Source organism: Saimiri boliviensis, chromosome 5, assembly GCF_048565385.1.
Source record: "Saimiri boliviensis isolate mSaiBol1 chromosome 5, mSaiBol1.pri, whole genome shotgun sequence".
NCBI classification, from domain to species: Eukaryota; Metazoa; Chordata; class Mammalia; order Primates; family Cebidae; genus Saimiri; species Saimiri boliviensis.
This window is the reverse complement of record NC_133453.1, coordinates 28,493,140-28,508,193: the sequence shown is the minus strand read 5'-3', so window position 1 is coordinate 28,508,193 and position 15,054 is coordinate 28,493,140. Positions and strand designations below refer to the sequence as shown.

Sequence of the window (15,054 nt, the reverse complement as noted above, 5' to 3'; positions counted from 1 at the left end):
ACAGTCCCATATCTAATACACACACCTGCAAAAAGCTAATACCTTTCCAGAAAACTATTCATTCTGACTAATAATATGAGCATGCGATATGGTTATTACCACATAGATGATGGTCATCACATATTCAAACTACTGTGAATACTTGCAGCCCAATTTAAAGACACAAATGGCACATCAGCACTTATACTCACTCTCAGGAAACATACAGCATTTACTTTAAATGTCCACATACTAAATCACATGGGTGATTTTTCTCCTAGGCTAATTCCATATGTGGACAGTGGCATCCTGTCTATTGTGTTTAAGTCATTTTTTTTAACTTCAACTGACATAAAACAGGTATCTGTGTTGTAATACACTTAACTCAGAAAAATGCATTTCTCATACTGGCTAATACTTAATTGTGGCAAAGTTACTGTGACACTATTCATATTTCTATTATTTTAAAATGCTTATGGAAAAATTCTTATAATGTGTAACAGTAATATTCAAAGTATTTAGTGACTGTAATGCCGAAGGCAAATTAGAATGGATCATAGCATATGCCAGAAAAGAGATCTGAAGGTCCATTATTGGGCCAAGTATTAACTCTTTACTTGTTTGATTGGGGTAAGTCAGAGAAAGGAGTTCCAGGGAAGGTACCAAGGAAACTCAATTAGTTAAAATGATATTTCAGTATTTTACCAATCAGCAAAATTGTAAGAAATATACTACTTGAATATTAATCCTGGCATGGAATATACTTTGTTTATCATATCTTACACAAGAGTTTATGAAAATTTGAAAATGCCAAAAAGAGGATCAGTATTTTTAGTAGAAAGAAAAAATAAAGAGTAAAGTTATTTTTTTTTCACCTATTTGAGTAGAAAAGCATTGGAAAACATTTGACCTTGACTAGGTATAAAATCAAAGATGTGTTCAACTTTAAAGCAGCACATGTACAATTACTGAAAGCCTTAATCAACAGAGAAGCTATCTGAAAAAAATTAACCTTGAAATAACCACTGGAAATATGATGAGATGAACAATTCATGAATGAGAATTATTCCCTACAGTGAACTTGATTATGGAGACTACAGTCTGAAGTCATGACAAAACCTTAACAGATACATAAATAACATTGCAACTCTGAATACAATTCATTGTGCTACAAAAGACTATTAGGAATGCATCTTGAATTTCCCAATATAGATATTATTGTACAAATTCCTGATTTTCTCTAGAACCACATTTCCACAAATGTTACACATCTGGTGAACATTTTGTCATACAAGTTTAACCTCATTAAGAAATTTCACTGAAGTTTACTCTGTTGGATAACATTTTTTCACAAAGACCAAGGTCTGGAGTTCTGTTTGTTTGTTTTGTTTAAGCCACTTCCTGATTATTATAGTGAATTTTATTCTGTTGGCTCATCTGGCAGATGAATGACTAGTTTCAGAATATCAGATTCTACCAGATTCAATCACAAAATTATCATAAAATAATGGGATTTCTGACTGACTCACAAGTAGTAAAAATCTTGAATACCAAAAGTCCACTATATATGTACTTGAAACAAATATATTTTTTATATTTTGAGATGCAGGTATTTTATTTTCTGTAGATCTGGAACAATTGAAATGTTTTTGGTTTTTCTTTTTTTTTTCTCATTAATAAATCTGCCTTCACAGAGCTCTTCCCACCAGTAAGAAATATGTTACTTACAGAAATTTATTTTTATAGAGCCTATAAATATTGAGTGAAAGCTGTTAAATTGTGAGAGACAAACTTCATCTGTACCTCTCAAAGAGTGACTGAGTCAGTTTGTAGGAGTGAAACAGCATGTATCAGATCTAAATTTGCCAAACAAAATTAGCTGCATGCCATTCTATTTGTCTTATCTTTTTCTCTGGCTCATGGTGTGCTAATTCTGGCCACAAGCAATACAGTAAGCACAGAAAAAATACTGAATACCCCTTTCACCAACAGTTGTATAAAATGTTTTGTCTATTTCAATTTTTCTTGAAGCTTTTTATACTTTCAATTTTCATCCTGTATTTAGAAGAAAGAAAAGGGCCACTAAAGAATTGTATCTGAATACCAATCACTTCAATTTCCATTAATTCCAAGTATATTTTTAAAGGTTTCAATATATCACCAGGGACAATGGGCTGCTAAATTTAAAGTTAACAACTGGAAAATATTATTATCTGTTTAGTTAGTATTTTTTTAAAACTGTAACTTGAAATACTAATCCTTTTGTTTCTTAAATGTGTTAACATATTAGTTAAAAACATTACCAAAGATCTACACTCTCTTTTGATTTTAACTGAGAAGCATTGTTTCATTCATGGCTAGTAGTGGTATCTATTGTAGTTTAAAATGGTCATATTTAATTTCACCTTTATATAAAAGTCAAAGGTTGACTTTTATCCATGCTAAATAGCAAATGATTAAAAATCCAGTGAGTCCAGAGAGTTATATTTCAAGGGGTAGGACCTTAATAATATAGCTCTTTTATATCCAAACTAGCAAGGTTCATTTAGATTACATCCAACCATTATAAACTACAATACTGTGTAAGAGACAGTATTTAAAAAGCTATTTAAAAACATGATGTCAAGAAAATATATACTCATATATATAAATATGAGTGTGCTGGATTAGGCACACTCATATGTAGAGAGAAAATATTCTGAAAATTATCTTTATATAGTACATTATTTCACCTAAAGATATACCCAGGTACTTTACAATGTGATTTTACACTACATAATATTAGGTTGGTACAAAAGAAATTGTGGTTTTTGCCACTATTTTTGCCCTAGCCTAATAATTTTCTTCTCAAAGCAACTCATTATTGCTCATTAATAATGGACCCTACATGCACTAAAAAAAAAATCCAAAAAATTGTGTAATGACATCCAAAATTCACAGTTAATGGAAGAGCAATATTACTTCCTAAAATGTATACTTTTTATAGATAGGCAGATTTACCACAAAGTTTCTAAAACAGCTTCAGCTTCAGAACCCCTTTGTACTAGTGCTTCCCAAGACCCTGTACTTAATTTGTATTTCTATTTCAATATTGTTTTTAAAGAGGTTCTGCATTGTATAATTGCAGATCTCCAAATCCTGCATTTGCCTCTGATTCAAAGTTTTCTCAAGACAAAGCTTATATGATCATTTCCTTAGCATATACAGTGCAAAGAAAGAAATCTGGAGAATACAACGGAGGAGGGAAACTACAGAGTAACAAAAGTAGGACTCCTTAACTGATAGATTTATTAGCAAGTTTCTTCGTGTGGCCATAGGGAAAGCAAGAAGAGCTGCTGACCTGAAGGCAGAAAAATGTGGCATGCTAAGCATCTCTTTCCTGCACAGTGGGCAGGTAGAGTGGAGGAACCACGCCTTTCAGAAGCATAACTAGCCTCTGTCACTGTGAGAAAGGGATTCAAGAGGCTGAGAAGCAGAAGGCTGAGTCAGCTGGCTCTCAGGACACTCAGGACGGGGCAGACATGTAACTAGACTAGACTAGTGTACCAGTTAGGCTTCAGCCTTGCATACTACTTTATATCTCTAGTCCCTCATCTACAAAATAGGAGCAATAATCCCTGACTCAAACTTTCTTCTCATGGATTCCTAAAGTAAAAAATGGACAGAAAAATTATAAAAGAATTTCAGACAAAGTTCCTAATATCCCCATTCCCAATTTCCTCATTCATAGATTACAAGGCAGACTGTTAGGTAATTTTCAAAGTTACCTTAACTCTTTTAGGAAAATATAAATTAAGGTACAATTACTGCACCCTAGTGGTCTAGAAAGGTTGACAGTTCCTTAGAATCTGGTAACTTGAAAATAAATGTCTAGAAGAGCATTTGCCCTGGTAGACTCTGACTCTATAAATAATATAATAATTTCACCCATTTTCAGAATGCAGAGTGAATCATCTAAAAGAGCAACTAGGAGAATCCCATCACCTCTCAGCTCAGTTATACTGCAAGTGCTTCCTTTGTAGGCTCCTTTTAAAATGGTAAACGTATGTCTAGTTGTCTCTTTTAAGACACTGAGAAATCTTAGTTATAACAAAGTTGTATTATGACGTGTATTTAGGAATAGAAAATGCCAGATTCTATCTGGGATCCTTTTTCATGAAATACTTATTAACATTTCTCTGGAGGCAAATATTCCTCCTGAGTCTGCAAAACCACTTAGTAACATATTTTTATATTGTGTTTTATTGGCCTCATCTATCCTTCTTTAAAAGAAAGAAAAAGCTAGCACCCTGGGCTCTTACATTTCCTCTTCAGTTCCTAACGTGACCCTGAAATACACTGGTGGATCAGTACATGCTTATTGCTTAAATTGATTAAATTTTTAAATGGCAGATAAATAAGGAATAGCAAAATAAGAGCTATCAACACTAAAATACTGAACTATAAAGTATTTACACATTTAAAAATGGTAATCACATATATTTAACTTCCCAAATATAAAACCAACAGAAATTGTATCATGTTATGGGTACACTCTAAAAATGGGCATGGCAATAAATGACAGAGTCGTAGAAACACTCCACTTGAGGAAATACCCTAGGAAGCTCAAAAAGCAACTAAAGAAATTTGCAGACTAAGCATGCCCAATATCTACTATTAAGAATTCTATAATTATGTTATTAGAACAGCTTACTTTGTGCACTATATGGTTTAATTACAAATAATAACCATCCATAAATGAGCTTAAAATTATTCCTGCAAATATATGCTATTCAATCATGTGAAAAATATTTGTAAAGAGCTTATATGTGGCACCACATTAGTCTCCGCAGGGGATAAAAACTTTGGTACTTAAAAAGTTAAAACTATTAGTTGGTTTGATTAAATGCCAGATACGTGATATTGATAAGGATTACTGCCTAAGGTAGTCAGTGAAAGAAGATCTAATAGAGAGGTAAAACTTAAAGTAAAACTTAAAATATTCAAAAGTTTGGTCAGGCAGAAGCACCAAGTAAGCCACAAATTCCAGGAAAGGGATCAGCAAAAGTAAGGACAATAAACAAGGCATAGTCATGAAATACTGACTAGGTCAGTCTGGTTTTCAGACAAAACGCATGTTAAGAGACTCTGTAATGGATTTAAAAGGAAATTGAAGACAGTTTCAGCAGGCTTTGAACATTACAAGAGGGATCCATGAAAAGTTTCAGAATAAAAACTACGACTATTAGAAACGGTAATCTGACAGTGACTGGAAGGAGATTTTAGAGGTATGAGGACATGGAAGAAGGAAACCCATAAAAAAGGATCTTGCAATAGCCCTGCCTAACGTTTTTAAAGAACAGATAATGCTTATCAATATCTTGGGGAATAGATTTTAACATGCCTATGCAGTCAACTTTTCTTCAAAACAAACTTATTTAACTGCTCTGTTCTAGACAAAATGACCATACAAAAGAAATTCCTGAAAATGAAAGTATGTGTATAAAATATTATTCTATTGTATTTTTTATTTGGTTTTCATAGGTCCCTAAAGAAACTCATATTATCCCATTCTTTATGCCTACAGAGGATAGGAAATAATGACAAAGATTTTAGTAAGAGTTGTCCTAGAGCAAAAATAGTCACTGCCACCCATGATCTCCGTTAGGCATCCCCTGGATGGTGATGGGGACCCATCCTGAAATAGAAGACTCTGCCTCTTATTGCTCAAGTCACAGCTACACTTGATATAATCACAGAGCCTGGAAAATCTGTTGTAAATTTTTTTCAGTCCTAACCAGCCATGAGATAACTCCAGCAGAGTAGAGAAAACAAGCACATGCATTTTTTGAAAGCAGGTTTACGATCTCCACTTGTATCCAAAAGCTTAACACTTGGATATCCACCTATACCAGATGTACATGGAACCAGGCATAAGTAGAGGTCAGCAGAGCAGTAAAGATTTAGCAGGTGAAACCGATTGCTTACAAGTCTAATCTTTTTGGAAAATAAAAGTGTTTATTGTACCATTCATTTTCTTCTCTTTTAACACATTTAAATTATGTTCCAAATGAAATATATGATAAATCTTCTTTCATTCTTGAGTCCTTTTACTTTAACTCCCAGGACTCAGAAACTGGATCTTGCATATTCCAATTGGTGTTTAGTACACTTCAGTAACCCCTACAATATTGGAAATCATGTGATTAATAGCAATGATCCTGAGCTACTTCTCATGGGAGATGTTTAATGATATTGTGCAGAAAGTTTCATGGTGTTTATGTTAATCTTTTACGGGGGTCCAATTTCTAACAGGAAGTAACTCTTCCTGCCAAAACAAGTTTCAAATGTCTCTCCTATCACCCAGGCCCATGAGAATGCTCATCATGCCCAAGAAGGCTCAGAAACGTGAGGAAACTCAGCTACAACCAGAGAGCATTAAGGTTAGATAAAATATGTTGAGTCACAAGGTCCAGAGGTAGCATCTTACAGAAGCCAACAAGAGGGAGACAAAGCTGCTATAGAAATAAATTTATAGTCAGTACTTATACCTTTGCTAATACACTTCCTCAAAGAATAGAACTATGTCTTAGTTAGGGCTATGATGAAATAAGAGGGCCCAACAAAGATGGTAGAAATGATAACCTTAGGTCCATGGATGGGCCTAGATGAATCTGAAGTACTCCCATGGATTTCCTAGTTAAAGGTCTCCACCAACTAACTGGTGATGAAGAACCCACTGTTTATCCTTTACAATCCATTTTATTAAAGCATTCATAGTACTTGCTTTTAAAATGGAAAAAATAACCATTTTCTGCTTATCGGGCATCTTCATAAAGTCCCAGGTTAAAAAAACAGAAAAGAAACTCTTAAAGTGCTACTATATACAGATAGTACTCTGGGCTCCTGTATAACTTTTAGGGAATTCAAAATTCTGTGTCTCCACAGGCCTAATCAGGTACTATGTCTTTAAAAAGAATGCTTTATTTCTTTACTCCTCAGTGTCATTACTTATCAATGCAACCAATGATTAATCTCTAAATATAAATGAAAGATGATGAAGAGGATCCTATGGTCTTTCTTTTAGAAAGAAATACACAATATAATAATTAGGAGTGTGGATCAATCCATTCGTCTTCATGTCAGTTTCTCAGTTCTCTTCAATGCAACCTAAGCTTTTATTTGTTTTCTTTTTTTATGTCGGTGGTTTTTCAAAATATTCCTATGTATGCTACAGAAATGATATTGGTGTCACAGGCTGCCATAACATATATTATCTAACTTCCCTGTGCTCCCAGTTTCCTCACTTAAGGAATAAGATGTCTGGACTACATCAGTCATTTCTAGTGCTAAGACTTCTGTGACACCAGTGCGGGAAAGTAGAGGCAACAGTGGAAGCAAAGTGAGGGAATGCCAAAGGGAGAGGCTACAAAGCTGGCTCCTCCCTGCGGCTTAACTACACAGCTCTCTATTTTACCCTTTCAGTTTTAGAAACTAGGGCTTAAGCCTATGACTTTACTTGGTGGGGTGGGGGGAAAAGAGGTCCACTTACAAAAATTCTTAAAAACCAAGGAATATTTTCCTAAAAAGTCTAAACTTTCCATGTCTAATTAATTGAATTATTAAAAACATTCAAGATGTTAATAGCTTAGGCATGACTTTTAGCTACACTGATAAAGGTAAGGAGGCTGAAACAGAAGCAAGTAGTCTAATCCAAGATCACATAACAAATGATTGTATGATTAGAACCCAAACCTCCTTTTAATTTAGTGCTTTATTCACTAGTATCACACAATCGCAGGGCTGCTGCCGTACTACCCACAGCTAAGGCATGCACTATTCCTATTAAAGTCTATGTGGCTGCTGCCCCCTGGAGTTGTGCAAAGGCCTGCAGAACAATTCAAAATGAAAATAACTCTACATTAACTACTACATGCTATATAACTCCTTTAAAATTAGTTACAAAACATCCACATATTTCAACTCTATATTGTAAAAGGACACAGCTTTCCTCTCTTGAAAAGTTTGTACAATCATAAAGCACTAGTTTAAGTATCAGATGTGAACACAAGGAAGTGACCTTAAAGCTTGATTACAGCATTGGAAAATACGGCAACTTATTTAATAAACATTTCAGAATCGCCAACAAATCAGCAAAAAAAAAAAAAAAAACCATAGAACAATTCTGAAAATAGTATTCCAGGGAAATTGCCTTCAAGTACCTTTGAGTTAACCTTTATGCCTTTGAGTTAATAACCTTTTCACTTCATTAGGCAGGTACTGTTCAGAGACAGTTTGCTAGAAAGTTTACATTATGTTTCTTAATATAGGTATACAAATTTTAGATTACACGTGCAATTTAAATTACATCTATTAAAAATTTTTCTGGAATGTATCTCAATATTAAAGACTTTAAAGTCATTTTCAGAAAACTGTACAGTAGAGAAATAGTACATGACATGCACTTCTCTCCCAGGCAGATAAGCTAAGCCACAAAGAGATGGAGTTGCTCAAGTATTAAGAAACTCAAGGAACTGTCCCTAGAAGGTAAAAATCCTGTTTTAAACCACAGGACTATGTTCCATGTCCCATTTAACCACAAAATTAAAGTCTCCCTCAAATTATGTTGAAGACATACAGTTACAGGAAACATTGACCTATAATCCTTTTATTTAAAAAAATTAAGCGATTGTTTTTCATTATAAACTGAAAATTCCAGTCAATAGCTGTATTAGCAATCATAAAAAGTAACGTTTTAACTCTGCCCAATATTTATAATACTTTGGAAAATGAATATTAGATAAGACATGCAATTTGGTTCCATATGATGAAATGTAACATAATAGAGCATCTCTGATATGATAATAACCTGGAGAAAAGTTGTTAATATGACTAAATTCTACCCTGCATAGCATACTCAGTAGATCAGTATAAAAGATAACAGTGGAATATGTTTGATGATTAATTTCTGTAGAACAGCTGTAGGCTTGAACCTGTAAAAATTAATTTAAGTATAAATATTAGCATCTCTACAAAGCAGTATCTCTTAAAATAGGTAAAATTAAACACAGCAAGTACCAACAAGTTTGCAGGTATCAGAAAATCCTTTTTGATCATTCGTTTCATTTATGTTTTAGACACTTACAAACTATAAATGGATATCCAAACAGCAGCAGAACACTCTAATGTAAAGCCAAAACTTATGGGTATTTTTAAGAACCTGTTAACTTTTCCTAATAACCAGCTTGATATAATACAAAAACAATACTACTTTAAAGCATTGCAATGTTTAAGCCATCCTAATTCAATTTATTGTCTAAAATAGGCACTGTACATCGCCATTAATCTCAAGGTGGCTCTAATCACCAAGCTTCAGAGAGTACTTAGAGCACAATTCATTGCCTCACTAGCGTTTTTTAAATGGCAATGGTCCACCTTCCTTTCTTGGTTAAGAGGGGAAAAGAAAGAAAGGAAAAAGGGTAAGAGGGACTTCTCTGTGGAAAGGTTTGGCCTTGGAGTCAAGGCTTTTAAGATGTGCCAGTGATCTTGGATCGATGCCTTTTTATTTTCTTTCAGGAATAAATCTGAGCAATGGAATGGCTTGCGATTGTCTGGCCAACCAGCCATATCAGATTTATCAGAAAGAATGAAAACTGGCTCAGAGGACTCCTGCAGTGGCTGAGTGGCAGGTTTCTGGGAAAGACACACACAAAAACAATATTCTTAGTGGTGGAAAGGAAAATATATATTAACATGTGTAAACTCAATAAATACTAAGATGCAAAGAAAGAATCTATAGTAACAGAAAGGGTAAATGCATCAGACAGATGATAAATAGTACTTCTATTTTAAAACCAAAGGAATGAAACCTCATGAATACTAAATATTCGAATCTACTTTGAGGAGGAAATATAATTTTCCATCAAATAAATGCAAACTCTAAAAATCAGCCAGTGCAAACTTACTGTGTTCAGGTTAGAATAAAAAATGCATAAATCGTCCACAAAGTTCATGCTCTGGTAAATATTCTAATGTAATTTCTTAATTAAGACATATTTCTAGTGACTAAATGAAAACATATATATAAAGCAGTAAGTGCCCTGATTTTCAACAAAATTTCACTTTCTATGCATGCATAAAATAAAGCCAGTTGAGCTTAAGAGAGCGTGCGCGTGCACACACACACAGACACACACACACACAAAAGAATACTGATATAACCAGAGTAATTTCATCACAACCGTACATATACTATTTCCAAGTGATTTGCAGTTACACTAATAGATATTAATTTATTTAAACATATTGTGAAGGAAAAAATAACACCTTCTTCTAAAAAGGCTCCTTATATATATGAGAATTTCAAATTAAAAACAGTGTACCCATAGATGTGCTTACAGTAAACACTTGTAAGAAATTGATGCTTTTTTGAAAATATATTGAATGCCTTTTTCACCACCTAAGTTTTATTAACATTTTTCTTCTCAAATGAAAAACACCCCATGACTTTGGAGATAAAATGATGTATCTTAAATATGTAAGAAAGCTATATGTACTTTTAGAGAATGAAAAGCAAGACTGAGTTACCTGCAAAAAAGAAATGGGAACTAAACTTGCTCATCATTTATCTCCTAAAGTATTTAAGAGTACCACCTCAATACAACTGTATATTTTCTTCAATACAAAGGTAACACTGATAATTTTCCATTATACAAGGAAGACATAAATTTTAGAATCATTCCTTTGGTTAGCAAAGGCTTTATAATTGCCATATAAAGGGATTTTGGCTACAATATATCTAGATATATCTAAATAAAATGTATCATTGACAATGAGACAAAGTCCTTCAGAATTTCTAAAAAGCATCTTCTCTAAAGCTGAATTTTCTTCCAAGCAAAAGAAAAAAAAAAAAAAAAGGTCCTCTTCTGTTACAATTATTTTGACATATCTAAAAAATCTATACAACAGCATCCCCCGCCCTATATTTTTATTCTGTTCACATAGAGCAGTAAATAAGGTGCATTCCTTCTGCTTCTTAAGAAATTAGCATTTCAAAAATATGCCACTTTCCCCTGAACTCCAAGCGTGTCTAATAATGCGAGAAGCAGATTGTCTTCCCTCGTTTCCTTAATTTGTTTCATCTAAAAGCAATTCACTCAACATCTTGTCGCCCTCTGGCAGCTTAGTTTACTTATCCGCACTTAATTTCTCATTTGGACCAAAACAAACTCCTCCAAACTGCTACTGACTGCTAACCGCGAGAGGGGAGACGCGCAGTATGTATTTACTTGGGAACACACAGCCACACATACATAGCCACAAACACACAAAGAGCCTCACTCACACCCCAGACAGTAACTTGCTTTTATAATAGCACTACATTAAAACCAGCTGAACTTACCCTGCCAGGTGCGGCAGGGTGGGGGTGGGACGGATGAAAAAAGAAGTCTCCCGGGGCATTTACAGTTTCCAATGGATCACCTTAGTATGCGTGTTGCAATTATACCAGGGATGCACCCGAGAGCTTTTCTTTGTGCGGCCCTTTCATCTGGATCACTTTGTGTTTTGAACAAGTGAGGCTCGCCTTTGTGCCCCCAGAATTTCAAGTGCAGAGTCACACATGAAACAACAATGGCACGCTAATCCTCGCGCTCTAAATGGGCTCACTTGTGGGTCTCACAATTCGCCCAGGGAAACGAGAAGAGACGAGCGAGACGCGAGCTGGTGTCGCCTGAGACGAGGAAGAGGACAGCTGCAGAACTAATTTGGATTACATTCCTTGCAGAAATTCTGAAAAGGGCTTTTCGGCATAGCTCAACCCAGAGCCGCACAGTTAATACCAAATTGCTGCGGACTCGGAGCGGGGTCCCCCAATGGCAGAGGCTGAACCAGACAGCCCCCAGTAGGTCGCCTCGTAGAAATTCCTCTCGGCTAAGCCTGCATGTCGGTCGCCACTGCCTTTGAATGGGTCAATGTGCATAATCAACCCATTGAGGGAAAATATGAAGGGACTCGAAGTGGGGAGGGAGATAAAAAAAAAAAAAAAAAAAAAAAAAAAAAAAAAAAAAAGATGTATCTAAGAGGCCGCTTGGAATGTCAAGTCCGTGTTGGTGTGATTCCGGAGGTGGCTGGAGCGCGGGACCTGGTATGCATGAAGAATTTCGGAGTAATTGGGAGGGTGCAAACGGCCAGCACAAACGCCGCACATGTGTCATTCGAAGGTCATTTTGAAAGGCTCGATGATTGTAACTTGTTGTTTACTGGGCAAAGGAGGAGGAGGAGGCGGCGGCGGCGGCGGCAGCGGCGGTGGCGGCGGGGGCGGAGCGGGAAAACTACAGCCCGCTGTTTTCTTGGTGAGGTCAGGATACCCTCCGGGGGCCTAAAGCTCTCCCTATCGCCACTCCCGGGGGCTTTATCGCCTCAAGCTACCTCCCACGCTCCAGTCACCAGCCCCGGATGGTTTCGGAAATCTCCCTGGATCTCCAAAAGCCACCCCTTGGCCGCGTCAGACACCGGTCCTCCTCAGACCTCCTGTCCCACTTTCATCCCCAGGAAACTCAAGTGTCAGAAACTTTGAGCTCCTGGCACCGCAGGTGCTGTCACTAGTTCTGCACGCGTGGCGCGCCAGCCCAGTCGCGCTGCCTCTCGGGATCAATGAGCCCTTTGCCTGCCCGGGTACCTGGGGCTCGAGCTCTCCAGCAAGCAGTGGCCGTGCACCCAGCACCGCCGCCGCCGCCTCTCGCGCCCGGGGTGGATCCGGTGACCCGCAGGCTCGGCAGCACCGCGGGGCAGTAAACAGACAAGTTTGAAGGACTCGGGCCAACAGCAAGTTGAACTACAGGAAGAACTCTTCCCGGAGCCAAACACGGCAACCGACGGGAAGACCGGGCTTCTGGCTCGAGTGTACCAACCCTTTTTCATTTTTCCTTTCTTTTTTCTTTTCTTTTTTTTTTTTTTTTTTTAAGGTCAGGCAGGCCAGCAAGCGCCCCTGAAGTCATTCGGGCAAGGGCTCCGGGAAGCTGGCCGAGGAGGCCCGGCACTCCGGGCCCCGGGCCGAGGAGCGCCAGCCGCTGCACTCCAGCTGCCCGGGCCGGACGCTCGTGGCGTCTGACCTCACGAGGCTCGGGCGACTAGGGCACAGAGGCCGCCAGCAGCACACACAGGTGCGCAGCCCGACTCTCGGAGCGCCCCTCTCCACCCCCCTTCAGGCTGGGTTCGGGAGAGGCCCAGCCAGCACCGCCCTGGGACCCCAGCCCTTCCGCCGCCCCAGCGGAGCGGCTGCTTCCCTCCAAAGCCCAGAGTGGGACCGGAGAGTCTCCTCTGACTGGGGATTTGCGTCCCCCATGTCCCGAACAACAGGCGCCACCAGAAGGGATCCCGCTTAGGCTCCCACACAAAACGCTCGGGAGAAACATAGGGGGTAATGGAGAGAAAAAAAAGGGACAGGGACTCAGTGATTTTTTACGGTAAACAAAGCTCACGCACACATACAGGGTAAGTTTCGAGTGGAAAGAGGGGCGACCGAGAGCCCCCGGAAGAGGCCCGGGTCAAACGGTCGCTCCACGCCTCCCGGGATGGGTGGAGAGGGCAGGGGAGCCCCTCGAGGCAGCCCCGCCGGCGGCGGCAGGTTTGGCAACCCGAGCGCCAGAAGAAACCCACCTGACTGCGAAGTGCTGCGCTGGACGGTCCCCGCCACCACCAGAAGGCTCACCCAGACCCTAAGTCCCGTCGCCGGCTTCATTTTTTGGAAGTCTCAAATCCCGTGCTGACAGTTACATGTCCAAATGGCATATCCCCCTTTCGGGCACGCGGAGGAGATCCCACAGCCGGGCGCGCGTGGGGGCGCGAGAGGGGGGCGGGCGCAGCGCGCGCGGTGTAGCGACTCCCAGGGCGGGCGACCGAGTCCGCGCCGGCAGGTCCAGGGCCGGGGCCCGAGGAGGGGGCGTGTGTGCGCGCGTGGGAGTGCGCTCGGTGTGTGCGCGTGGCGCTCCGGGCCGGACTGTGCAGCTATTTCCCCGCGTGAGCCTCGGCTTGCTCGCTCCCTCCTCACTTTCTCTCTCTCTCACTGGTTGGTCAACAATAAAAAAGGAAGGGGGGGAGAAAGGTTTCCAAAAAAAGTTGATTGCAAAGAGGCGGTAGGTTTCCGGCCTCTCCCCGCAGCAGGGCTATGTTGGGCTCCTTCTTCAGTTTCCTTGCACCTTCAGTCCAAATCGGGAGGGGAGCGGGGCGGGGGGAGCTTCTCGCTGCTCCCCGGATCCCGTCCTTCTTTTTCCTGTCAGCTTTCCTCACACTTGTCCGGCGGCTGCAGTAATTAAAGCTCCGAGCGTCATTTCCAACGCTCCGCGGTCTCCAGCTGCAGCCCCACAGAGAAATTAATAAGACTCCAGGAAAGAAAAAAAAAAAAAAAAAAGGTGGGGGGAGGTGGGAATTAAAACAACCCTGCACGCAACCAGGCAGGCTCTGCTCAGCCGCGCAAACCCCGCCCATGCTCTGACCCAACTAGCCACGCCCTTCCCCCCAAAGGGAAATCTTATTGGCCCAGCCACTCCCCAAAATCCTAAGGCCTCCGGAGTTGGGAAAACACCTGTCAGGGAGAGGGAGCCGCGTGGTGGGGGCAGGGGGAGCTGGATTTAAAGGGCTCACCCGAAGCCACGCACCGAAGCACTCTTCTTCCCGCCCTGGCAGAGGCCGGGGACAGCGGGCCTGCGGAGTGAGCAGACCATCGGAGGGGCGCTTACGGAAATTTTTTTTTTTTTTTTTTTTTTTTTTTAAACAAGAAAGTCAGCATTTTTCCATTGCCCACAGTGCTACTCTACAGACAGGACTTTCCCTAGAAATAAAAGGAAACTCAATGTTGCTTTCAGCAAAAAGCTCCCTCCTGCAGCACTCTGCCACTCATGGTCCACAATTAGAAAGTACTTTAAAAGTGTGATCAGTAAGTAACTGGTAGCCCCTGCGGATTAGGTAGTTGTGGGAGCATAATCACCAATCACCGCCCTGGCTCCCGCCCCCGTTATACCATCTCTCCGGTTCTTCCCACATTTCCAAACTGACCAACATTGAGCCAAACTAAAGTTTCACATTTATAAACCCATA

General features: G+C 39.7%; 1 protein-coding gene across 4 annotated transcripts in view; it reads right to left on the bottom strand.

Annotated features, from left to right (window-relative positions):
* Positions 1-14,421, bottom strand: part of ERBB4 (erb-b2 receptor tyrosine kinase 4) — a 1,202,488-nt gene extending 1,188,067 nt beyond the window's left edge. For all 4 annotated transcript variants that reach the window (XM_003925582.4, XM_074399075.1, XM_074399073.1 and 1 more), the window contains exon 1: positions 13,618-14,421. In XM_003925582.4, the coding sequence (XP_003925631.1) occupies positions 13,618-13,699 (82 nt within the window). In that variant the 5' untranslated portion in view covers positions 13,700-14,421. The remainder of the gene's footprint in view (positions 1-13,617) is intronic.
* Positions 14,422-15,054: the final 633 nt, after the last annotated feature.